Source organism: Falco punctatus (assembly GCF_963210335.1).
Source record: "Falco punctatus genome assembly, chromosome: 6".
Classification (NCBI taxonomy): domain Eukaryota; kingdom Metazoa; phylum Chordata; class Aves; order Falconiformes; family Falconidae; genus Falco; species Falco punctatus.
This window is the reverse complement of record NC_137585.1, coordinates 13,360,658-13,385,699: the sequence shown is the minus strand read 5'-3', so window position 1 is coordinate 13,385,699 and position 25,042 is coordinate 13,360,658. Positions and strand designations below refer to the sequence as shown.

Below are 25,042 nucleotides of genomic sequence, written 5' to 3'. Positions count from 1 at the left end.
TTAAAATATATTTTCACATAGAACGTGGACTTCCTTTTATTTAATTTTAATAAAAGTAAGTCTAGGTGAAGAGCTGCAATTCCAAAACAGAGTTAATATTTTTAATGTCTTAAGTTCACCAATATGAAAGACAGTTCATAGAACTAAGTTCATCTTTGCTTTACAGCACAGTAGTTCATATTCCTTAAAATTCTGAAAAGAGCGCGAAAGAGAGCTACATTTTGTTAATACTCCATTACTGGTATTCTCCGAGGAACTGACTTGCAGCTTACTAGGAATAGTAAAGTGTATTCAGGATCATTTCCTTCTACCTGCACTAGCTTGATTTGTAGTTTTTATAGATGTATTTTAAATATGGAATTCGACAATGCAAAACAAAATGTTGAAATGCCGTTATTGGCATTTTCTATAGGAGCGTTCCCTTTATGATTTTAAGTAGAGGTGAATTCAGAATCTGTTCACAGGGATTCTGTGTCCTGTGTTTCAGGTGACAGGCTGTGCCTACAGCATTCCAGCTAACAAATCCCAGTAGAAAAGTTACCTTGTAAAGGTACACTTTTTATTTTGCTGTAGTCAAAACATAGCATCTAGTGCAAGCACAGTATGTTACAAATGTTCCAGCAATGATTTATACTTAGTGCATTATATAGATAAATAGATAAAATTCTATTTCCCCAAATCACTGCATCTTGAAATTTTCACTTGATCAGTGTGACCATACAGGTACCAAGATGACCATACAGGTCTACCAAGATGTTTGTGTCTTATTTATAAAAGCTCTACTGGAGTTTCTTGTGGTAACCTACAGCTACTTCTTTACTCAATTTCATAGCCAGCAATGAAAAAAACACCTGTAAAAGGCACTACCGGATAATGTCACTTTACACTGTAAATATGTGATACAAATTCATGTTAACTAAACCCGTCCTAGGGCAAGGGCGTTTCCTCTCTTGTTTTCTCTAATGTGCTTACAGGTTTTAAAAATATTTTTCTGCTCCTGAAGCTGTTGGTTTTGGGTTTTTTTTCTTGAACTCCTTTATTATTGTGTTAGTCGATCTTGTCAGAGTTCAGTGCAAGGATGTTTCAAAAGAGAATTCCAACTGCAAGGACCTCAATTTCACGGGTTTCCTCTGCCCAGGGGATAGGCTGCATGCACAAAAGAGAATAATCTGATTAGAGGCTGGGCTTTAAATACGGACTGCAAGATCAAGCATAAGGTACTTAAAGTTGAAGTATTTTGGAATATTTTCTCAGGTTGGATATGCAGGTACAGTAATCCCTATTGTGGAAAAGACACCAGCCTTATGATCAATGCAAGAAGTTTCATGGCATTCTTTACACTTGAAAGAAAAAAAAAAAATAAATGGTGGTATGGGAAAATACTAACTCCCGAAAAACTGGCAACATGCAGGTATTGCATTCCACTTCTACTGCATAGGAGTGCAGTTCAATCATTCAAAATCTGTTTGTGATGTGCAACAGGAACGGTAAGAAGGTTAGCAACTTTTCTGGTGGATGATTCATGTGCAGATAACCAGGTAGAGTGCTGTTCAAATCCACTCTCCATTACCTCTGGGACATTTGCATATCAAGGTGTATTTTGCCACGCGGCAGCACAGGGTTGCCTTCATGGAGTAACAGCAGTAACACAGCTGTTAGTGGTCCCATGTGCGTATGCAGAGCGGTATCTGTGGGCACTCACCAGCGGCGCCGTCCAGCACACAGTTACCAAGCAGACTGCTACGGCTCTTCTGTGGATAGCGGCAGGGAGCTTGCTTCTGATCAAATCATGCACCCCTCTCCCCTGGGAAACTAATCCTGTGGAGCAGGTGGATATGTGAAGCCCTGGCTCCATCTCGGTAGCCACAGATACCTTCCTCCGGCTTCAGAAGTGGAAGGAAGAGCATTTATGACTTTAGTTATTTCTTCAGTAATCAATGTTCTAGTGTTATGGATTTTAACCAAACCACCCCTCTTAACTGTTTGACAAAGTCTGTTTTATCAGCCTCTCGGATGAGCTGTACTTCGTATTGCCTCTGCTATGTCACAGCTTTTACAAACAATTGCTCTGAATTTCCCTTAGGATTGTAACACAACAGTTTACCTACATCATAATGTTAAACCCCTTCATCACATCTTAAATTATCCATGACCTGGTATGACCCAAAAAAGCACGTTTTTGATAACTTTGCCAAACCCTAATCACTAGAGCTAGCAAGTGTTTAATTAAGTCAAGATATCAATATTAAAGAGAAAAAACCCACCAAATCATTGTTTCCAGTCATGTATGTTTTTAGGAGGTTCTGGGTACATTTTATTACAGTAAATATGGAGTTTAAAAGAACAGATATTTCTTGCAGGGAGTAGTCAAACCCAATTCTCATGGAACGCTTGTTTCCCAGTAAAATACCACTAATTCAAGCCAAGTTTCCCAAGTTTCTTTCTGTCAGAACAATGCAAATGAAATTTTCAAGAAAGAATGGAAGCCCTGGTCTCACAGGGATTTACAGGAAAGACAAAGTCTCTTGCACTTGGGAATGTAAAAATTACACATAGCTAAATATGACAATGCATTCTCAGATGTTACCAGCCTACTGATCTAGGATGAAAAAAACTTGAACTAAACATTTTTTGTCTTTTTTGCATTCTGATTTTTCTGTCTCCTTTAAAAATAAAAGGTTGAATTCATAGTGTTTGTATAGAGACTGGTAGGAACCTATGTGCTTTAAAAAAATTAAAAAGTCATCCTTTAAGACTGAATGTAAACACAGTTAATTTGAAATATGGATTTGCCTTAATGGTTTTAAAAAAAAATAAAGTATTTTTAGAAGTGAATTTAATGACTTGTGCTGACCTTTTACTTCCAGGGAAGTAATTCACTGTAATGTCATGGTTTTGACACAAACACGCTTGCTAGCTGCCTCTTGTACATTACCCAAAGCAGCTGCCAAATCTTAGAGTCCCTCCTTCAAAGACTCTGCACACATGAGTAACTTTTATGTACATGGGAGCAGTTCTGTTTGGTGCTCTTGAACAACCACTAATGATCGCAACTGATAGCTTGTGTAAATGTTTGCCAAATCAGGATCTGGGGAGTGCAGGGTGGTGGTGCAGCTGAGAACGGTGGCGCCTGTTGCTCCTGCCATAGTACCAGTGGCATGAATATGTGTTTTGTGCTGCTCTACTGTAGTTAAGAACTTGAATGATTTTGCCTTCACCTGATTTGCCTTAATTTGGTATACAAAGCCTGCTTCAGAAAAAACTTAGCTGCTTAACATTAGAGCAGGGAGTAATCATGCTGATTTCTAGCAGTGAACAAGAGTGGACAAGCAACCTTTGATGGAATTGGTGCCCAGGTTTTTTGGGTTAGTATCAAATACCTGTTAACAAACTGCGTTAAGTACGCTTACTACATAATAAGATGTGAGTATTGCAAGGACATTTTGAAGTTGGAATGATATTTCAAACATCTTTAAAGTGCTGATGCTTACAGGTTTACTGTTAGACACACCCTTTAAATTGGGAACGTGCGTGTAACGTACATACACACATTGCATACATAATATGTATTTACATAGCTATTTCACCAGTTTGTCTGCCGACCCACCGTCCTGCTGTGTCCTTTCATTCTCGTTGACTGTGACCAGGTTGAGACGTTTGTTGAATTCAACAAAACACTGAATGCACTTCTCCATGAAGTATAGCATACTAATTTGATGAGCGTGACTTCAATTAAATCTGTTGGAAGGATATATCACTGATAATTGGTTTCCTTCAAGAATCAGGGGATTTATTAAGCTGGTAAGAGTGCTGAAGCAAGATTTACAGCAGAGGATAAAGAATCACAAGCTATGCTGAGGAGCATTGAAGGCCTGATTCTGAGCAGCAGAAAGTACTTGCAGAACCTGATGAAACCAAACTATAACGACTGCATTCCTCAAAGAGTAGGCCTCGTGGCTGGTAAGTTTGGGCATGATGGCATTTCGTCTGTGAAACCACATATATACCAAAACAATATACCAAGTCCATAATGCTTATGTTCAATGTGAATATAAGAATATGAAATACATAATAATACTTTGTCATTCCAGAAAATACCAAGTTGCATGTAGGTCAACCTTCTTACCCTAAAGCATAGACCAGAGATGCCAGAACATATCTAACAGCCCTGAGCTATTGAGCCAGTTTGTGGTACTTGTTGGAAATACGATTTTCTTCACCTAAAAGGTATGTGTAACTAGGTGACTGTGAAGCAGAGGTACCCTTAACTTGGCTTTCTCTGTTGTGCTCAAGAGAAATAAATGAGCTGTACTGGACCAAATTAAAAATTCTGTAGTTACAGGTTCTGCTGCCTTTTAGTAACTGAGTCTACTTCCTCTCTGGTTCAACTGAACAATCACTTAAAGGTAGGGTCATTTCTGAGGGCTTTAAATGATGCTGCTATCATCTCATGATGGCAAAGATAATGATTATGAATAAATGAGTTAACTGCATTTTTCTTTAAGAGCACAGAGGAGGTTGAACAGGAGGCAAAACAGTTCAGAGACACCAGGTCCTTCCCAGCACATTAGTAGGCGCATCCCCAGTCCCAAGACAGACTTGCATGTCATACAACTGAAAGACACATTCACGTTTAGATGCGAACTGCACTAGCCAGGCTTCTAAAACGTACTCTCAAGCTAAGAGTTGAGATATAACCTGTTGTATACAGGAAATAGTGTTTTACAAAGACATTTGCTGGTATAAACATATTGCATGATCTCACATAACTATGTTGCTTTTTGTCACCTTGACTATAAGACTACAATTTTAAGACAGAAAAGCGCTGCAATTCTCTTTTTAGCATCTCTCGTTCTGTTTAAAGTTCTGGTTTTAGCACAGAGGTTTATGCCTCTGTTATTTGTACAGAGCTGGTAAGATACACTACAACTTTTAAAGTCTAACATAAAATGGAAATTTAATGCCACCTATTTTAAATAAATTTAATATCATTTTCTGTGAAAGTGTAGTCTCTTGTCACTGCAAAAAGGAATCTGAAATGTTGACTTCTAACATGTCTCTTTTTTCCCCACAAAGATGTGTGTATGTATATATACATATATATATATACACACATATACATATATAATGTCATAAAGCACACAAAGCTTGAGAAGGGTACTAACAGGTCTGTTATTGCTCCTCTAGTAACTGCAGAAATTTCAGTCCTCAACAGAGGACACCAATATACTAGGGTCAGAGGAAAAAAAAAAAAAAAAGATTGACTTTAGGACACAAACATCCTGAAGAACTAAAAAGAACTCACTGAAATAATGTTCATTTCTTTTAACAGACATACAGATCATTCTACTAAAATGATCAAGTTTAGATGTTGACATATGACAAATTATATGGATAGGATAGTTGAGAAAAGAGGAGATACTAACAAGACATTAACTGGTTCTGAACCAATGACCAACAAAAGCTTGACTAAATAATGTGATTTGGTCATTCAGGAGCATTCTAGACATCTTCTTAAGGTGTGTGACTATTTGGTTTTACATAAATGTCACCTAAATTTTCCTTGTAATGAAGGCAAAATCAACACAAGTAATTGAGCAGCTAATTTTTTGAGCTAAACAAATTGCTATTTGCCTCACAATTTTTTTACTCTTTTTTTGACTGAAACTGTTTCTGAAACCCCTGTTCTAGGTACAGTTTAACTGCCCAGTTCAGGTAAGAATTGAGCTTATTAACTGAACTTTTGTATTTCCAAATTACTTCCTTTTCAATTTAATATCAGTTAATCTTTACCTGTAAAGCAAAAACTACGTGTATTAAGGGTCCTCGCCTGTCACTATATTGACATGAACCAGAAGACTGAGTGCCAAGTGAGTGCAAGTGCAAGTGACTTGTATCTTTTTTTTTAATTATTATTTTATTATAATAGCACCTACCTTCAGAAGTGTTAAAGCTGTGATAGTACTTTATAATTTTATTTATTATATATTCTATTTATTTTATAATTTTATTATAGTCTTGAAGAATGGAGATATTTCTATGGATATCTGTGACATTTTCTCATAACAGTTTTATTTTAGACTTTACAATAAAGCTTTGAACTCCTTGTCTATGGTAATACCTTATCAGGACAGCACTGTCAGGTTAACAATTGGTGTATACTGACTTTCTTGTATGTATATTGAATTAAGCCAGATACATCTGGCTCAGATTTTCGTTAACACTGTAGGAGTGTCAAGAATAACATAATACATTAAAATAACAAATATGAAAATTTGGACATGGGCTCTATGCTATATGCTGTTTAGGCTTTTTACTATATGCATTTCATGTGGTGACAACACGCTTGTCTGCTGTTTTTTCTGGCTCTTCAACACCTTAAGGACATACTGCTGGCACTGCAATCACTGGATGGTTATGTTTGAAACCAAGCCAATTGTAAGGAAATGTGTTACTGTGTTCTGTAGTAGTGAGCTGATGAAGGTCACTTCTTTAAAAGGAGCAACATGATAGTCTCCAAAAGGAGAGAAGAGAAACCCCTGCCAAATACCTTTCTCTCTTGGTCCTTCATATTTATGTTCCTGTATCCAGTTTTTTACAGGGGAAGGATTTTTGTTGGGCCTTCCTTTTATCCATATCTTCTTGTATTTCCAAAGGAAAGGCCTTTAGGTTTTCATTCACACAGGGGAGGCAGAACCTTTTGGAGTAGAACAGACTACATTCCTGTAAAGAAAATAACATTATTAGCATGATACACAAAATGGGACTGTTAAGTTCCAGTCTCATTAAACATTTATATTTCGAATTTTTCTAAATTGAATTCTTCTTCTAGGTTGAAATATTCCAGCAATTTTGTTTCTTCCTGTTCGACAATTCTAACGCCTGGTTAGAGCTAAATGGGTGAAAAATAAAAACTGAGTCTGTAACAAACACTAACAAATCAACTGTCATCTTGCTCCTTTAAAAGAATTGACCTTCACCAGCTCACTGCTACGGAGAACAGCAACACATTTCCTTACAACTGGCTTGTCCTTCAAGTATCATTCATGGTTCTCCTGGTGCGATCACTAATCAACAGGTTTTAATGGGTAAACTGGAGCTAGTGTTGCTGATGGATTATTCTTCAAGAGTTAAACATGAATAAAGGCATCAGTATGGATGGATCAGGACATCTTTTGGGGAGTAATGGATTCCATGGGTTTTACCTAAATAGCAAAGTGTTCCTCTAAAGCTAAATCTTAGCTTACAAAGATTCCTCCCTCCTGGGAGGATCTTCCAAGTTCCTGCACTGGTATGTGAGACCTGAAGTCTCAGAACACTCTTCCTTGCCAGTCTCCACAAAAATGGCCTAAAGACCAGCACAAGTACAAAGAACGTAGGCATAGGGCTGTAAAGTCTCAAAGACTTCAGCTGCATCTTTTTCCATAACACTTGAAATAACCTCATTAACCTCTGTGCTTGTATTGCCCTAGGAGAATACTAAAAAGTATAAATATATCAGCATCACAGAGGTGTCCAATAACCAGAATGGCTGAACAAATTTAATTTGGCTGAGGCAATTCAACTGATGTTTCATCCACTACCCACCTTTACCCTGAATAATACTCACTGATTAAAAACTAAAAACACCCATGGTACTAAAGCTTGAGCTGATGTCTGTTCCCTGAATTCTTGATGGCAAGTATAAAAGCTGTTGTGCAAAAAGAAGGTATCTTCCGTGTCCTTGGAATGGAACAATAATATGATCTGACAGGTTTCGTTCACAGTTGGTTTGGCTAGTAATTGTTACAGACCCAATATTAATTTTTCAAGCAGCTAGCTCTAACCAGATGTTAGTTATTGAAGAGGAGCAAAGAAGAGTTATTGAGGAAGAGCAAAACTGATGGTATTTTAATCTATTTGCAGTACAGAGTTTGGGCAATGGTAGGGAAGCTTATTAATGTATTATTCCTTTGCCCTGCAGTGAGAATGAAGTCCATGGTTCTCCTGGCATGCTGATCACTAAATTCCAAATAGGATTTAATGGGTAAGCTGGAGCTGGTGTTGCTGATGGATTATTCTTGGGGATTTGAGCATGAATAAAGACATCAGTTTAGATGGATCAGGACATCTTTTGGGGAGTAATGGATTCCATGTGTTTTACCTAAATAGCAAAATTTTCCTCTTGCCATGGTCATTTGCAGCTGGCCTTTCTCTGGGGGCTTCGCTTGGATATTCCTGTGTTTCTGTTCTTGCTTTTGTTTCCCATGTCATTATCTGGACTCTAGCAGTAGATTCAGCAGATGATTATATCAAAATCATGATCAGCCTGCTGCTGTGCGACTTTCAAGCCTGAGGAACAACTTCTCTTCATCTATTGTCCTTTTCTGCACTGACAGCCAGGTGCCTTCATAGTCAGTTAGGGTGAGGCCTTGGTCTCTGAAAAGCCCTGAAACTGGATTTCAGTTGCACAACCTCCAGAGCCTATTGTTTTTTGTCTCTTGGTATCCTTAATACTTTAAGCTGCCAATTAAGAAGGGAAGATTAGAGTTTAAGTTGGCTCTGCTATTCTTGTTTGTATAGCAGAATGGCACACAGCCCACCTGCCTCCAGGTTAAGTTCACGGCTCCATGGGGATGGACACTGCACCACTGGGCAATGGCAAAGGAGGGGAGAGGCTTTTCCCCTATTCCGCAGCTGGGGAACTCTGATGTTAAGATGCAGCTCCCCACAGCAATACAGGTGCCCAACTTCCATTCTTTTAGCTGAAATGAGTTGCCAACTTTTGCTGATTTCGGCCAATGGGACTTATGCAAATCATTAGTACAAATCATTGTGCATCTGGGTCCACATACCCTTAGTCCTCCTCTCTCAGTCTTGGGGTTTTTCACACTAGCTGTTGTTCTAAAGCCCTGTGAATTACACTTATTATGCATAGTCAAGCCTTTCTTTGACCATTTCCTGATAGAGTTCTGTGTTTAATCGGTAATTCCTTAATATGTTTCAGCCCTTCCATGACCAAGAGAGGTGGGGGCCATTTCAATTTCAAACTTAATAGTCTAATTCAGGCAAAACTGAGCTGCCAAAGCATGCTGTCAGTGTTTATTTCTGTTTTGATGTGGATCATGTCTGAAAGTAATATATACAGGGACAGTATCTTTACCACACTTATAAAGGGAACTATGCAAAGGAAAGGTTCTGCCTAACCGTGTCCAGCACTGACCCCGCATGACTGGAAGCTGAATGGAAAGTAGCTATAGTATTACATTTATCACTTAATACCTACAGTCATGTCCAAGGTCAGTTTTTAGTCACCTTCTCCCGAGGCAAGCAATAAGGCAGAAAACTTGTTCCCTTTCCTCCTTTCTTCTCCAGAAGCCACCTCTTTTCTTTTCCTATGTCTACCAAGTGTTGCAATAAAAAAGAAATAACTTTTAAATGACTAATGTGGTCAGATTACAGAAAAGGGGAGAGGAAATTATATAAAGGAAACAGGAAGAAGGGCATTTGACATTCCTAAGGACTTTTAAAAGCATTTTTATTATCTTCCTTTTTGTGGTGTTTGACAAGTTTTAAGACATAACAGATAATCTTTTGAATCCAGTTGGACCAGAAAAAATGGCACTTACCAATATGCTGTACTAAAGATTTTTTCAGTAGGATAATGTATGCTGTAAGCTGACTGGAGTAAATCAACTGAGTGAGACTTCAGAGAATATTTGAAGTGAGCTTATGAGCATTACACAGAACAGTTGCTAAGTCTTGACTTTCATTGGCATAGCAACTGTAAGGAAAGACACTTCAGCTAGCATGGCTTGTCTCATGAAAAGCCTAAAATCTGTAGTTAAGCCTCCTTGGATATAAAAATCCTTTACCAAAGCTAAGGTCAGAAAAGTCTCAATTTTGCCACAGGTTCCAGACTAGTATTATTTTGAATTAACATAAGAATAAAAGCAACCTGTCATTGGAAACGCTGCATCAAATTGGTCCGTCTTCTTTGCCAAAGAGGCCCAAGAAAGCATGAGTTTCTTCAGCTTCAATTCCTATGTTATAACATTATGGAAACACTCAGCACATGGCTGAGTTGATCTACTTGGGTCAAGCACAAGGAGAAACCAAAATCAATCCACAGAGATATTTTCCTAACTTTGGCTCTCTCTACTGCCTTGGATAAGTTTTTACTTCTCTGGACTTTTAATTTTCCCCACATGAAAGAGGAATAGTATGTGTTTACCTGCTTTGTGCTGTGGGTGTTTAAAGCGCTAATTATCATTTCTGCAGCTCTCTTTCCATGTTACTTAAGCGGTATTGCTAAATACATTTTGAAACCATAGTCATATGTGTGATTCACTACCTGGCCTGGCCAGTTTGGCAAGAAATTTATTCTCAATTATTTACAATCAAGGTTTTGCTTTGAGTCATACCATCAGGGGAATCTTGAAGACTCAGATAACAAGAAGTAAATGATTGACATATTTTCACAATAGATAAAGTAAGCAGGAATGTCAAAAAGACTAGAAGAGGCTTCTATTAGTTCACTGCTAATATCCTTTATACATTGTCAGGCCCTAGATTAACTGCAACAATTAGAAAATCTTTGAGAAGAAAAAGCCCCACCTTCATTCAGAAATGCACACTGTGTAGAAAGATACTGAGGCTGAAATGCTGTATTTCTGACAGATTTAACTGCCAGACTTGGAAATGCCTGTTGAATCCTTCGTAAATTCAAGATACTTCATTTGGGAATAAAAACAGCTAAATGTGCTCAAGTTTGCCCAAAACGTGTCTGAGTTACTAATCCTCTGCTGTTAAAAAGGAGGGATAAACCTGACATGTCAGGGCAGGAATCAAGCTTATAAACCCAAACTATCTGACTAGCTGCACTTGCCTCTTCTTCTCGCTGTGTGTGGGAGTGAATCAACCACCAGCCAAGACAGGGACATTGTCACTAAGAAGATCTTGCTCACATGTAAGCTTTGCCTCCACACAACTGCCTTGAGCTACTTGGCTCTGGAAACTTGAACCTAGCTATCAAAGATGTAACCAGAGAGCACTGGCACTTCATCTGACTCCCATGTAGTCCTCAGGTAGTTCCAGAAAGGAAAAAAAAAATCTCAGTTGCAATGTCTAGTCTGGCCGCTTTGTGATTTTAGTTCATTCAAATGACAAAAGAGACTTCAGAAATAGGAAACAAACATAATCAGGAGAAAAGTGGTATTGCGTGCTCCTCTTAGGGTAGTGGACCAAATCCATCCTTGGTGCTAACTCCCTGCAAGTCAGAATAGCAGCTAAACTTGTCCAAGTGTGCCAATTTCCTTTTGGCTGTATCTGTCCAACCCTCTAAATTTTGTTAGTGTAATTTGACCCTTTGTTTTGCTCCAGAGAATTTCCTCAAGTCCCCACACAGAAACTGCCTGGCATTGGCATATGAGCAGTCCCAGTTGCCCAGATTATGTCACCTCACGGTCTGAAGAAGCTAGAGTGTTTGTCCCATCACAACTATAACTGGCCACCAAACATGAAAAAAAATTTCTACAGTGGGTCTGTTTGTTTTAAAACTCCCAGTATAGCTACTTGCAGTAAGGATCATGTCATGAGAGCTGAGCCCTAACCACTGCAACTGCAGAACGGGCTGAAAAGGCTGAATTTGAAAACTGCTAAAGCTGACACTTAAGACCAAGGTGTGCTCTTGCTAGTAGCTCATCTGTTAGCTGCACTCTAGATGTAAGCATGTTACTCTAGGATAGCAAACAACCACTTTGAAAGAGAAGGTCAGTATCTTGCTGCCATTAGGGCAATGGTATCTGGTATAACAAATACAGGCCGTTGCCTGTGTAAACCATCAGGTGATGTTCTCCTCATGGGTTGAGTCCTGCACTAGTCCTGACTACTGCATGAGTCCCAAGTCTCTTTCAACCACAAAACTGGATTGCCAAGGGAAAGGAGTAGAACCTGAGTTTTCTCAATTCATTGTATTGCCTCAGAGAAGCACAGTACAGCCTCTGGACACTGATAACTAAGGTAATAACCTGTCTTCATTTTTACTTTGAACTCACAGCAAACAAAGGGGCCAGTTCTGCACCAAGGAGAAGGCATTAGGACAACTGTAAATTTATGCCACCTTTCTGGACCACATTCAGATTTCATAGTTTTAAGGTTGACATACCAGCTGCTCTAAAATTCATTCTTCTTTAGAGACCTATCAAGGCATTGCATAACTCTCCCCTCTGCTCACTTTCTACATTAGCTTTTGCAAATAGGATGGCAGGCCTGTGCTGTAGATGTAAACTTAACAACCCGTGGACGTTTATACTCCCTTTATGGAAAAAAATCTACTGTTCGTATAGTACAATCTATTGAACCTTAAAGGTCTTGAAGTATCCTTTGCATTTCCTTGTGCTAGGAAAATGGAAAAAATGACTCATTGTGTTTGTGAGGCTGGACTGTGCTCATCTGTAAGTAGGACAATTAAAGTTGCTGACCATTTTCATTTAATACAACAAGCTTTATCTGGGGGTATCCATAAGAACACACAATTAGCCTGCCTTAAAAACAGACTGCTTCGATTTTTCCTGTTTGGTCTTTCTCTAACAGATCACCAGGACTGGAACAAAAAGAAATGACTGAAGAAGCTTGTTTTGCTTGTTACTTACTGTACCAACGCACACTGATCTGCTGCACAAACTGCAATGAGACCCAAGGATGAGGAATTTGTCCTTGTCAGGGGTGAAAGGATCCTTCATGACATAGCTTTCTTCCAAAAGCCTGTAAGAGAATAATTTCAGGCTTTTAAGGGTAGATTTCACAGCAGGGGAGAGTCAAAAGGTGGAAACTGTCAACATCTCCTAGGGTACAAAGACTGGATTACCTTTGCAAAGCTCCCCTTGCAAGATTCACAGTCTTAATGTAGTCGTCATCAGTGCAAAGAACAGGCCATTGTACAAGCCTTCATGTCTGGTGTATGCTTCCTGCAGCACTGCATTTAGAACATGTGAGTAGGCCAGAAAGCAAGCCAATAAAGATCGTGTGTAAAACTATTTCTTATACGCATGTACAGAAGCGTTATGCTTCAGCATTATTCTTTTGCTTTTTGAATCTCAGCCGTCCAAATAAAGCTGAGATGTTAACACTGAGCTTGCATAACCTAAAGTTAAGATGCACATTCAGCTTTGATTCAGACTCTTTAAGAATAGACTTGATCAAAGACGGGCCATTGCTGAGTAGAAGAGGGAAAACCAGTACCACTATGGTATTTGGAATGAGAAAAATACAGCTGCCTAAGGAAAACATCCCAAGCAAGTGGTGATCAACAGCTGTTTCCATTTTATAAGAAACAGAGCAGTCTTAGCGGGGTGAAATACTAAGTACATGCTTGACTTCCAGTTCTAGTGAGTTCCTGACCATGTTTGCCTGATGGATTCACTGACCAGGATGGCCTCAACAGAGCTACTCGTACATTTAAAGCTAAGTGTTTTGTTTTATGGGGAGTTTAATGTCTGCAGATAAAGTTATAACTGCATAGTTTCTGGTGAAACTATCCCTACTTAGCAGAGACAGAAAAGGCTTCTAAATTTCCATACACTATTAATGTCATACTGTAATGTCAATCTACCAAAGAATTGTATCATGCTGAAAAGCATTCCTGTTCAAAACTCCATGTCATGTCAAACAGCTCTTACAAAGTGTTTTTAACATATGTATTTAATTCATGCTGTGTTTACATGTTGCCCAGCTGACACAGCTGTGAGGAAGAGCTATTCCCAGAAATGCTAGGCTGACAGTCAACAGTATTCTAGTAAGAAAATAATGGTATAGGTAAATAGTAGGGTGGTCAGTGGGGTCAGGAAACAGGTAAAATACAAATCTTTGCATGGTTATTGAAGCAGGACAGGAAAGTTGATTTTTGTCTTTTGCTATCAACACTAACAATTTTTAACATTTCTTCCCTCTGGAAAAAAAGAAGTTACTTTAAGTACCAAGCCACATATTCAGGGCCAATATGGCATGTTACTGGGTTCAAGTAGTGCATATTGTTACAAACAAAAAATACTGTTCTAATGCTCATTGCATAAATGAGATCTGTAATATGAAATGCTGTACTTACACAATAGAGCGTGTGTTTGGTGGCTTCTGTCCATAGTATATGTATGGAGCTGTTAAGCCACATAGCTGACATGTGAACTCTCCTGTAGGCTGAACTCCTTTGGAAGCATCCATCTTTAAGCTACCTACAAGAAACACAAAAAAACCTTTAGGTCCAAAGTGCAATAGTGGGAACATGCCTGCAAGAAGATTAAGCTGATATGGGACATCTGGCTATGCTAGTTAAAATGCAATGGAAAACTGACTATTCCAAACCTTAATCAGTAAATCTTTTTTCCCAAATCAAGTTGGTTTCCCATGTCCCATTTAAATTTCCAAATTCCTTAGACACGTTCAGAAATTGCAGCCTGGGAGCCTAGCTATAAAGTTAATCTATTAATTTGGAACTTGATCATTGAAAGAATTTAGGTAACAAAGTACATGGCTGTGACGTGGAAAAACCTTTACTCAGTCAAGGCCTGTGCTCCTAAGAGCTTCCCAGGAAACAACTCCCTATCTGCTGTGCAGAATCCAAATCCAGTTCTGCAATGCCTGTCTCCTCCCACAAACTGCAAATGGAGTGTTTAAAGGGTTTGGGACCCCACTCAGAAGGCAGGTACCAGAAAGGTAAATGTTGCAATGATTTACTACCTCTTTTTCTTTGCTTCGGGTTCACCTTCGAATAGTTTTGGAAGCTTAACACTTGGTTCCCAGTTCTTATCTGGCTTCCTATGGAAATGAGCTGATATAATCAGCCTGTGCCTAGATAGAGTGCAGGCCCATTCAAGCCACACAGGACAGAGGAGGAACCTTTAAAAAAGTTTAAGGCCCTTTAACTCGTTTAGTAGGCAGAAGAGGGAGACTCTGCTTAATCCCCATGAAGGATACCCATATACTTCTACAAATCAGAGAATCTGCACATAGGAAAGCTACTGTCACCTGTCTGAAAGACTTTAGCCAAGCGTAACGAAGGTGTCGCTATCAGTTGCGAGATACAAAACATAGGAAGCCATGCTTCATCAGCTTTGGTCCTTACAAGATGACTGTTTTAAAATTTTGGCCGCTGATTTACATTTGGGAGCTTACCCTTCACTAGCACCACTTTAGCTGGGAGTCATGCCCTGAGTTTTTCAAAAGTGTGGTGTGGCAAGTATGCTTTTTAGGACTGATTTTGGTGTGTGTGCACAATCAGATCAAACACAGCTAACCATGTGCATGCCCAAAAATTGCACCATGAATGAAATGTGATCGCTTGTTTGCAAGTTGGTTATCTTTGGTCACCTGCACCATTTTCTTGAACAGACATATTCACCTTGCAGTTAGCAAGAAAACTGAAGCTTTTAGCTAAAAGCCCTCACACTTTTCACAGCAGCAGTTTTCTGCTGCAAACCTGTCAGCTTTCTTAAGTGAAGCAGGGCTGGCATCAAGCTGTTAGGAAGGTGATCAATAGGAGCTCGGATTTGGGCAATATCTCAGCAGTTAGGTTGTGTGTCCTCACGGCTGAGCAGACACACAGCCTGCCAAAGGACAGCAGGTCATCCCCACTCTTGTAGCTTTGCAGCCATACCCTTCCCGTGCAGAGTTGATTCAGTTCACTAACACCATGTCTCTATTTATGTTTTAGCTCAGCTCAGGTGTTTTCTTTGGGAACAAAATGCCTGACTGTCCTCACTTACCATGCTTGGTTTGCATGGCGGAGCAGTCTTAAAGCACACAGACTGGACAGTTGTAGATGAAACGGAAAGATGTACTCCAGAAGCACACCTAATACACTCCAACGTGAATGCCCAAATAATGGCCATGTAGTCTACAGGCTAGGACCAGAGGTAATCTGAAACACCCCAAAACACAGAGAGTGGGCAGCTGGTTATCCAGCATCAAACACCTTGGTCTATGGTTTCACTCTTACTGCACCACACTAGTTACTAATGTAGTAACAAATAAAAGAACTACCTTTTTTTTTTTTTCTTCCAATGTCTTTTTTCCTCTTGTTCTAGGGAACTAAGTGGGCTTGCAGAGGAATTGAGCAACTGCTAACAGTTGTACAAGGTAAGAAGTGAAAAAGCACAGCCAGGAGACAGAGCAGGCTGAGATGAGGGACCTGTATTTCCTTCTTTCAATGACAGTAAGCTGCTATTTCTGCTCACCCTGTGTGGTGAAACTGAATCCTTAGAGACATATGCTGCTAAGGTGAATTAGGGGCAAGGTGAAGCGGAGTTGTGACTACTTGACATCTAGTGTTCCAGAAAAACAGGGAGCCCCAAGATCCTCAGAGGTTACAGAGGCTTCATAACAGACACCCAGTTCAGAAAGTCCTAGCCTGTTAAATCCTGAACCTTAATTTTGGGAATAATCTCCTTTACCTAATCATTCCTTCACCACCAGCCTTTCCACTGCCATTCCTGGCATTTCAGTAGTACAGGAAGCTCTTCAAATGTAACACAAATGGGGCTGGATACTGGTTTAATAAATGAATCCAACTCATTAATACCTTAGGCAGCTACATTTTTTTGAAAGTGATTTAATCCTTGGATATCATGTACTTTCCCTATCTCACAGGTAGGGATGCTTCCGAGAATTTAATTAACTAAAATGCCGTCAGATTTTTCAGTTAGACATAAGGCCTATTTCTCCTGGTATATTAAAACTAGGATTCTTCAAACTATACAGAAACTCAACTAAGAAATCTGCTTCCTGAACCCTGTGTTTTAGGATTACTAGGTAAGTCCCCAAACATACTCAAATTTACCTTTTCTGTAGGTCATCAGTAGCAATACCAGGGCACCCACCTATCTGAATGATATTTAGTCCAGAGCATTGTATGCAATTTTCTGTAATCAATCTTTTTTAAAAATGGGAAATAATTGACCCCACAGAGGTACAGCATGGAAAGTCACTCAAATCAAATAGGAGAGGACTGCCACGGTGATCTTTTCTTTAAAATAATGCAAAACACTACGAACAAGGTGGGGGGGGGAAGTATTTATGGCAGTGAGGATCATAGACTTTGGAATGAACGTGCCCTGATTCCAAGTCAAAATAACAGCCCTGGGTTCAGAGCTGAAGTACGTTAGATATAGAAACACCTGCTCTCTTATAGACCATTGGCATGTAGAACAGAATCTGTTCAGTGACTACCACTGGGAAGGAATGATATCTATGTACAAACAGATTTTTTGGCTATGCCAGTTGAAAAGCATATGATCCTGTCTGTAAAGCACAGATGAATTTATAATGCTTTCCATTTTACTCCCAGCTTACAAGTCACTGGTATCAGCTGTACCAAATTTTATTTCACTGGGAACATCATTTGTCCTGAGAGCTTGTCTACACAGTGGCACTTGGGAAAGTTAAGGTGTGAAGTTAATGAATGTACAGATTCCAGAGTAAATGCTCCCATTCAGAAGTAAGGTTTGCTACATAACAAAATCGAGGCATTTTCCTTCTGAAGAAATAAATTTAATGGCAAATGTAATAAGCTTTTAGTTTATCCATGCACTTCATACCTTTAGTCTAAAACACCAAGCGGACAAATCCTAAGATGCACTCTCTCACAAAGCTTCTAGTACTTCCAAAAAGCTCATATGCAATTAAAAGAACTGTATCTTTATGTCAGACAGCAAATGCACAGAAGCAATTCTGGGATAAAACCACAGTCGAGACAGACATTGGTTTATCACAAAGTAGGCTCATTGGTTTGGCCCTACACACAGTCTTAGCAAGATGCCTGATATGACAACTATGACAAGGTGTGTGCCTCCCCTCCAATCAGACATATGAAGCACAAGTGAGAACTCATTTCTCTCTTGTGTACCAACAACAGGATAAAGGATCTCTTGGGGAGATAAAAGTCTAGGGCACTAATACCTTCACAATTATGACAGGCAAGTTTCTGACCTCAAGTGACTTAGATCACCACCAGCACTACTACTGGCTTTTTCTCTTTTCCTTGAAAATTTCTGAAGCAGCATCATGTCCCAGTAACATGTCAAATATCTGGCTGGCTGGTATGTACTGAAGAAGTCTTTTAGAACAGCTTGTTTAGAACTGAATTCTGCCCAAGCATTTGCCATTTTGGCTGGAAGCCACAAGGTACTTAAAACACAAGAACATGCATAGCTCTTCTGAAAGAACACGGTTACCCGCGCACGCTTGATTACGAAGCAAACACTGAACTAGCACACTCAGCAGAAACCTGCCAAGTCAAGCCCAGAATGCTGCAGGATGTGTGTGAGGCTGGCCCACGTGTCATGGTGAAAGGTAAAGTACAGAAATCTGAATGCCATACTAAGGAAATAATTGCAGTAAAAGCAAAGCGTGGGTTAGATAGTGCTACAAGAGTGTTTCTGCATGCTGTCTGTGACTGATACATAATATAGATGTGGGGAAATGGCTCTCAGTGCTGTTCTCTGGGGACTCCTAAAAACTTCAGGGCAGTTCTGCTCGGAGCATACTGCTAACAGGCCTGGAAGGCATGCCAGAAATAATAAATCACCATTAAATTGTCAGGGTCAGTGGCAAAGTAGTGGCACAGATAAGTAACCTGATTTTCTTTGCTTGAAGCCTCATTAGCACAAGTCTTTACAATGCATAGGTTAAGCCCCTCTTAATACTCCACAGGAGACTCGTGTATTTCTGAGTCACTGATAAACTAAGAGAAATTATATAAGAAAAAAACTGCCTACAAACAGACATAGACTTTGATTTAAAAGTGTGTCAGATAAAATCAACATTGACACACCTTTAATCCTCTCCAATTAAACCCTTGTTTATTTTACCTGCCAAGACTTTCCTGCAGTATCCACTGTTGATGACTATGACCTATTAAAATATTCACAGCTTGATTCTCCATGGGAACAAGTGCTCTCTAATAGAAGGGTAGGAGCCACTGAGTTCATAGCCTGGTAAATGCCAAGTTATTTTGCAGTGTTTAGTGTGATACAAATTTAAATACACTTCAGCAGCACCAGGAATGCACTCACCTCCTTCAGAAAAATGATCTGTTGCCTAATTGCTCTGGGAGTAGATGAAACAGCAGAACCTTCTTACTTCCTAGTTAATCCCCAGGTGAACAACTCTCTCCCTCCAGTTCCTTCATGTTATTGCCCTAAAGGCATGTTTAAGTCACCTGTTGGCTGCCTCCTTTCTCTTCCTTTGAGGTGACTTACCTTGGGTTCAGCATAACAAATTAGCCCAGGAATGCAATTTCGCGAAGTGTGGCCATTTGGAACTTTTACCTTTATTACCTCTCTCAAAGACCACTTGATTGAATTAAACCTGACTTGTTGCAGCAGCTTCTCCCTTCAGGCCGGGGGATTGTGCTGGTATTGCTATGCTCCCTCTGCTCTGAAGGAACTGAGATCACTGCAGCACACAGGTTACCCTCTAGGTACGGGTCACATAGCAGGTGCCAAGCCCTGCTTTTTAACAACAGCTTACGTGGATTCCCCATGGCAGCAGGATAAGCAGCCTAGGTGGTCACAGATGTGAAAGCGAGCATTTTTTCTCAACAGTTGTAGGGGGTGTTTGAACAGGGTGTGTCAGAAGAAAGAGAGGAGTAATACAGAAAAGCAAATCAAAACCCTTCCTAAGGTAAAAATGGCTTTACAAACACAAGATGAATCTTGAACAGGCATCTATTGGCAAGATGCACGATTTAACAAAGCTGAGAAGCCAACACTTACAAAAATCTAGTCCAAGTACTCCTTACTTCAATATGGCAGGCAGCCAGCTCTGAATTAGACAGCATTTAATAAGGCAGAATCTGAAATTAGGTGAGAATTTAACAGCTTCACACAGGAATAGGGCAAGGCGGCATTAACCCGTATGCACCACTGCCCTCTAGTGGGCAGAGCGGACCGGTACAGTGACCGGTGACTGGCAGCACCGCTGTTACCAGCGGCAGCAAATTATTTCAGCGCTTCAGCTTTTAGAGGGACTCAGTTGTAAAAGCCCAGCTAAGTGGATCACACAGCAAGAGTGAATAACAGAATAAAATAAAAGCAAGCTGCCCAAGCATGCATGGCAGAGGCTATCTCCACATCTGGTTGCAGAGATCCAGTGAATAATGGATCTCTTTGCTGTGTGACAGAACAATCCTGAGAGGAAGGGAGCTACAGCGTTGTTACTTCTTCCTTTCCCTCCTCCCAAAATTAATCTGTTTGTATCTGGTTTTCTGCTCAATCCCCCTCATTCTCGTTTCTTCTCCTTCTCTTCCAACAGGCATTAGTAAGCAGAGTACAAAGCTTATCACATCATCATTCGTGATGCCATTCGAACACTCTACGTAAAATGGCCTAGAAATTAAAGGAAGGCAATGCAAGCTTGTTGCTTTTCTCACAGCACAGTTACAGGTACTTACTGGAGAGGAGGTAACATAGGAGATACAGTCACTAAAATGTACACTGAAATGAACGCCAGTTCTAGTGCAACACTTTCCAACAGAGTCTAAAAATAGGAACACCAAGATTTTGTGGAAATACACGAGGAGAGGCTAACGTAGTGTTTGGGGAAATAAGACACTGCAAATTGACATAATCTTGAAAGAAATAAATATAGCTTCAGTGATTTATCTCCTTACAGAAAGAAAAGCTGGTACTGTAAGGAAACACTCAGCCCTGACTACGCGGGGCTGTGTGTTACAGTGTCCTTGCTGTGACAGCCAGCGCCCGCTTTCCCCTGTGACCGGCAAGATGTTCAGCATTAATATACCTGGGGAAGAGAATTCTTTCCAGTAAAACGTGACTGAGGCTTTCAGGTTTTTAGGACTGAGCTCAAGCTGAGGACTGCATAATGCAGTAAAAGCAAAACCTTCAACAACAACAACAACAAAAAAAACCAAAATACAAAACTACTGCGGGGGTGGGGGTGGGTATGGGCTAAAGAACATCAGCTTCACAAAAGCCTGAGAATAAAGGCAGATCTGTACCTGCTATATATATAACTTTCTCATGCCCATAGCCCCACACACCTTCTTACAGGCATGCCCATTTCCTCTGAAAGACATGTTCCTCAAGTTTTGCACTACCAGCTATTGTGAAGAGCAAGGACAAGAAAACTCCAGAAAAGCATTTCCAGCATGTCTGAGAAAGCAAAGTAGTCCACTGTCACTCAACCCTTAGAGTTTTCTTTTCCGGGGCGCACTCTGGGGCTTCTGTCACAAGAATTTACAAATTGGTGCCCTGTTTCACACCTGCACGCTGAGGTAACTTCAGTTTTACCCCTTTGATTACACTTTACAGTGGAAATTGGTCCTTCAGTCAGGGGCTACCAGCTTCAAGACTTCATGACTTACACATATGATAAATTGCTGTTTTCTAGCCATGTAGCAATATGAAATAATGTGAATTCAGCTGGGTACAAACACTGTGCATTTTACCATGTTTTCAGGTTAGCCTGTTCGCTCCCCTCAGAAAGACTTTGCTTCCCAACCAGTACTTGGATTACTTTGCCTAAAAAACATGCAGCTACTAAGATTGCATTTACTTCTTTCAACACCTGATACTCTCATCAAATAGGTATCAAGGCACACACACAAGAACCACTTCCATAATTTTCTACAGGACACAGAGAAAAGAAACTTGGGACAGTCAGAGACGTACTTCACCATAGACACCCAGGCCACTTCTTTTCTGCATGCTCTGTAGTCTGCACAGCCTGTTCTCCAGAGCACATGTGCACATGCTCTTTCCTTCCAGAAGTTCTTTTGGACAAATCTACTGCTCCATTTATCACAGGTAAAACAGGAGGAAGGTGAGTTTTTTACATGTGATTTTTCACGTTTAATCATGGATGGAGATGTGTGGATCCTAGAATTCACTACAACCAGAGCAGACTGCTCCTACTGGGTCATAAGCTAGGAGGGCAGACATGCAAAATCTTTGCAGTTCTGTCTGTTTGCCAAAGAAGCTCAAAATTCAGTGAGAATTACCAGCATCCTCCATGTGACACAGATAATTAACTTTCCTTTGGTTTCAGATCTCCATCTGTTCAGTAAGCATAGATGGATCTGACTTACAATTTCACTGAGGTCTGAGAGGAAAACGTGGACTGCAGAGTAGAGCTAATTAAGCAGCAGAGTTGATGAGGCCTTGACAGAAATTTTATATGCCATATGTTTAGGTTAAGAGTTACTAGCTATAGTCATAGGTAGATAGATAAGGCTTAGAACACTGTGATGTTTGTTACAGATTTAAATGCATTTTTCCTTTTTGTACATATGCATACCTCTAGATGCAGTTAATTAGTAATAACTTTACTCAGTGTTAGAGAAGTTATAACAAAGTAATTGAACAGGTGAGGAAGAAGGCTTAGTAGAAAATTTTCATTGTATGTAGTTAGAAGGAGACTTTAGAGGCAGCAGTATGGTTCATAGGTTAGCTGGTGAATAAAAAAAAAACAGAAAGGAAGATAAAAAACGCTTTTACCAGGCATTGAGAAAAGGAACAAAACAAAACTCTCACTTGCTTTATCCTGGCATAGAGCAAAAAAAGAACCCCAAACTGTTGCAACCACATAGATAACTAATTTCTTTTTTAATCCAAATCTCAGGTTTGTGCTTATCTATTGGGCATTTTGGGGCTCTCTGCAGCTTCCCTGGTTTATTGATTTTTGTGCCACTAAAAGCACTGCTTTAGCAAACAGGCCAGTGCAAAGGTAACATACAGACTAGAAAGTTTAGCATGTCATCAAGCCAGGGGAGCAGATCTCCATTCCAAGTCAGGTTAACAGTGGAATCCAAATTTTTTCCTATCTTTATCATCAAATAAAACCCTCCTTTGGTCAGAACACTTCCAGGCAACGCCAGGTTGCTACGTCTGTGCAGAGTAAAACTTTCAGGGGACTCTCCACTGTTCTTCATGTAACCTTGCTGTATTTGTAGAGATCACAGATGTACATCTTGGCTCTATTTGAGGCTAAGACACAGTAAGGCAAGATTTAAAGTAATGCTCTTGTAACAGCTACTTTACCTGGCAAATGTCTTCCTTTCTGTGGGAAATTAAGACATGAGGAAAACATTTTTGACATGGGTTCCAGAAGCATAAAGATCTTAAATTTTGTTTATATAAAACGTACCATTTCAATTGTAAGGATATAGTTAAAACAGTGTAGCATTTTCACGTTATAATTAGTTATGCTGACAAAAGGAGATTCATATCAATACAACTTGTAAACTATACCAGTTAAAGGAAATTAATTGGCATATGTTATCTTTGCACTGGCATACTTCTAGTGGTCCCTCCAAGGTGGTATATACTGTTAACATTACAGCAGGGAAAAAACCCTAACTGAAAAAAAAATGTAATCAATGCACAAACCCATGAGTACGGGTATAACTAACAACTAGTAGTACATAAATCCAGATTCTTTACTCATAGATACGTAGAGATGGAAGACAGCTCAGGAGATTATCTAGTCCATCTTGCCCAAGGCACAACTGGCTTTATGTTGATGGCATTTTGCAGTGTTTACAGAGACTTCTGCTAGCCCTAGTGCCTTAGAGACAAGTAACAGGTCAGTGAGCAAGTCTGGATTAAGTGTGAAGGAAAACCAGATGATTAACCTCTCCTTAATCAGAGAGACCATTTCTAGCATCACTGACACATGGAGATATTTATTGGAGTTCTCAGAGCAGATTCAGAGAGAAACTCTGGTACTCCATCTCTCATACCTGTTGCAAACTCCTTACCTCCCCCTCACTTTTCAACAGCAGTACCTGATTTTTTCCATGGCTCTATGGTCCTCCAAGCCCAAAGCTGCGTGGTCCCACCACCACCTCGTCCAAGTGCAACCTCAAATGCCTACAGACGACAGGAAACAAGGCTTTCCCAAAAGTACCCTGGACTCCCTAAAGCTCCTTCTTTGCGTATGTCCAGCAGCAGTGCGCACAAACAGCAATACACTTCCCTGGAATCCTCTCCCCAGCCCCCTTCGAGGCTGCGTCCCGTAGCTCCAACCTCAGCTCCCAAAATTCCTCAGAAAATTCAGTATGCAGCCACCACGTTCTATCTAAAAAAAGAATACACCAAAACCCATGTGTGGAAAAAAGAATTATCGCCAAGCTTTGGCGCTAGATCCGGACTGACAGTGCCTCCGGCCAGGCGGCTCGCAGCGCTCCCGCTCCCGGCCCACTCCCCTCACAGGCTCCTGGAAAGGCCGCGCTCCCTCCACCCGGTTTAACTCACGCTCCAGCCGGCAGGACTCCGGAGCTGGGACGGGCAGATACGGCAGGGTTTCAGCCCTCCCCACACCAGGGGAAGCAGGGCTCGGAGCTCAGCTCGCCCACCGCTGCAGCAAGGGGCTCCTGCGGCAGCCTGAGCCTGGCTCCAGCCCCACCGAGCGCTGCCGCCACCCCTCTTCCGCAAGGAGGAAACATAACCCTCTCTCAGATCCCAGACGCGCGGCCTGCTGAGAAGAGATTAACCATTGATCCCTTGTATTTTTAACACTACCGTTACTGGCACCCGTTCCCACGGAGCTTGGGGCTCCCGCGCAGTCTGCACGCTGGGCCCAGGCCCTCGGTCCCTTCCTCGGGGCGGCGGGAGGCCGCAGCCCAGGTCAGCTACAGCCACGGAACCACTGACTCGTACCCAGCAGAGCCGCGCGGCACCCGCCGGGGCCGACGCCGCCACCCACGAGTGCCGAGAGGCGGGCGGCCGCCGCGCCGCTTCCCTCTGGCAGGGCCAGGGCCCGCCTCCGCTCCCCCTGAAAGGGCAGCGCCGCATAATGCTGGCCGGCAGGGGGCGCTGTGCGGCAGCTCGGGTCCCACCGCCGCATCTCTCCGCGCGTCCGCTCCTGCCGGGGGGTGAGGGGCTTCCCCGGCGGCTACCGGTACCGGCGCCGCGGGCCCGCGTGTCGGTGCGGGCTGTGCGATCCCGAGAGTCCCTGGAGTTCAATCAGGGAAGACGTTCTGGCCCTGGGAACGACAGGCTGTGCCCATCGCAGCCAGGAGCCACGGGCTGGGGGCCGGTGGGCCAGGCTA

At 41.1% G+C, this 25,042-nt stretch overlaps 1 protein-coding gene across 10 annotated transcripts; it reads right to left on the bottom strand.

Moving 5' to 3' along the window:
- Positions 1–2,286: 2,286 nt before the first annotated feature.
- CDPF1 (cysteine rich DPF motif domain containing 1) lies at positions 2,287–24,933 on the bottom strand. 10 transcript variants are annotated; one of them, XM_080393360.1, is made up of 6 exons: positions 24,651–24,928; positions 24,246–24,468; positions 23,777–23,861; positions 14,084–14,207; positions 12,633–12,744; positions 2,287–6,723 (listed from the first exon to the last, which is right to left on the bottom strand). In XM_080393360.1, exons 4-6 carry the CDS (start codon positions 14,194–14,196, stop codon positions 6,574–6,576), a joined length of 375 nt encoding a protein of 124 aa, XP_080249486.1. In that variant the 5' UTR covers positions 14,197–14,207; positions 23,777–23,861; positions 24,246–24,468; positions 24,651–24,928; the 3' UTR covers positions 2,287–6,573. The 10 variants fall into 10 exon arrangements, with proteins under 10 accessions (XP_080249486.1, XP_080249487.1, XP_080249482.1 ...); XM_080393361.1 differs by having other exon boundaries at positions 24,246–24,465; XM_080393356.1 differs by lacking the exon at positions 24,246–24,468 and having other exon boundaries at positions 24,513–24,896.
- Positions 24,934–25,042: the final 109 nt, after the last annotated feature.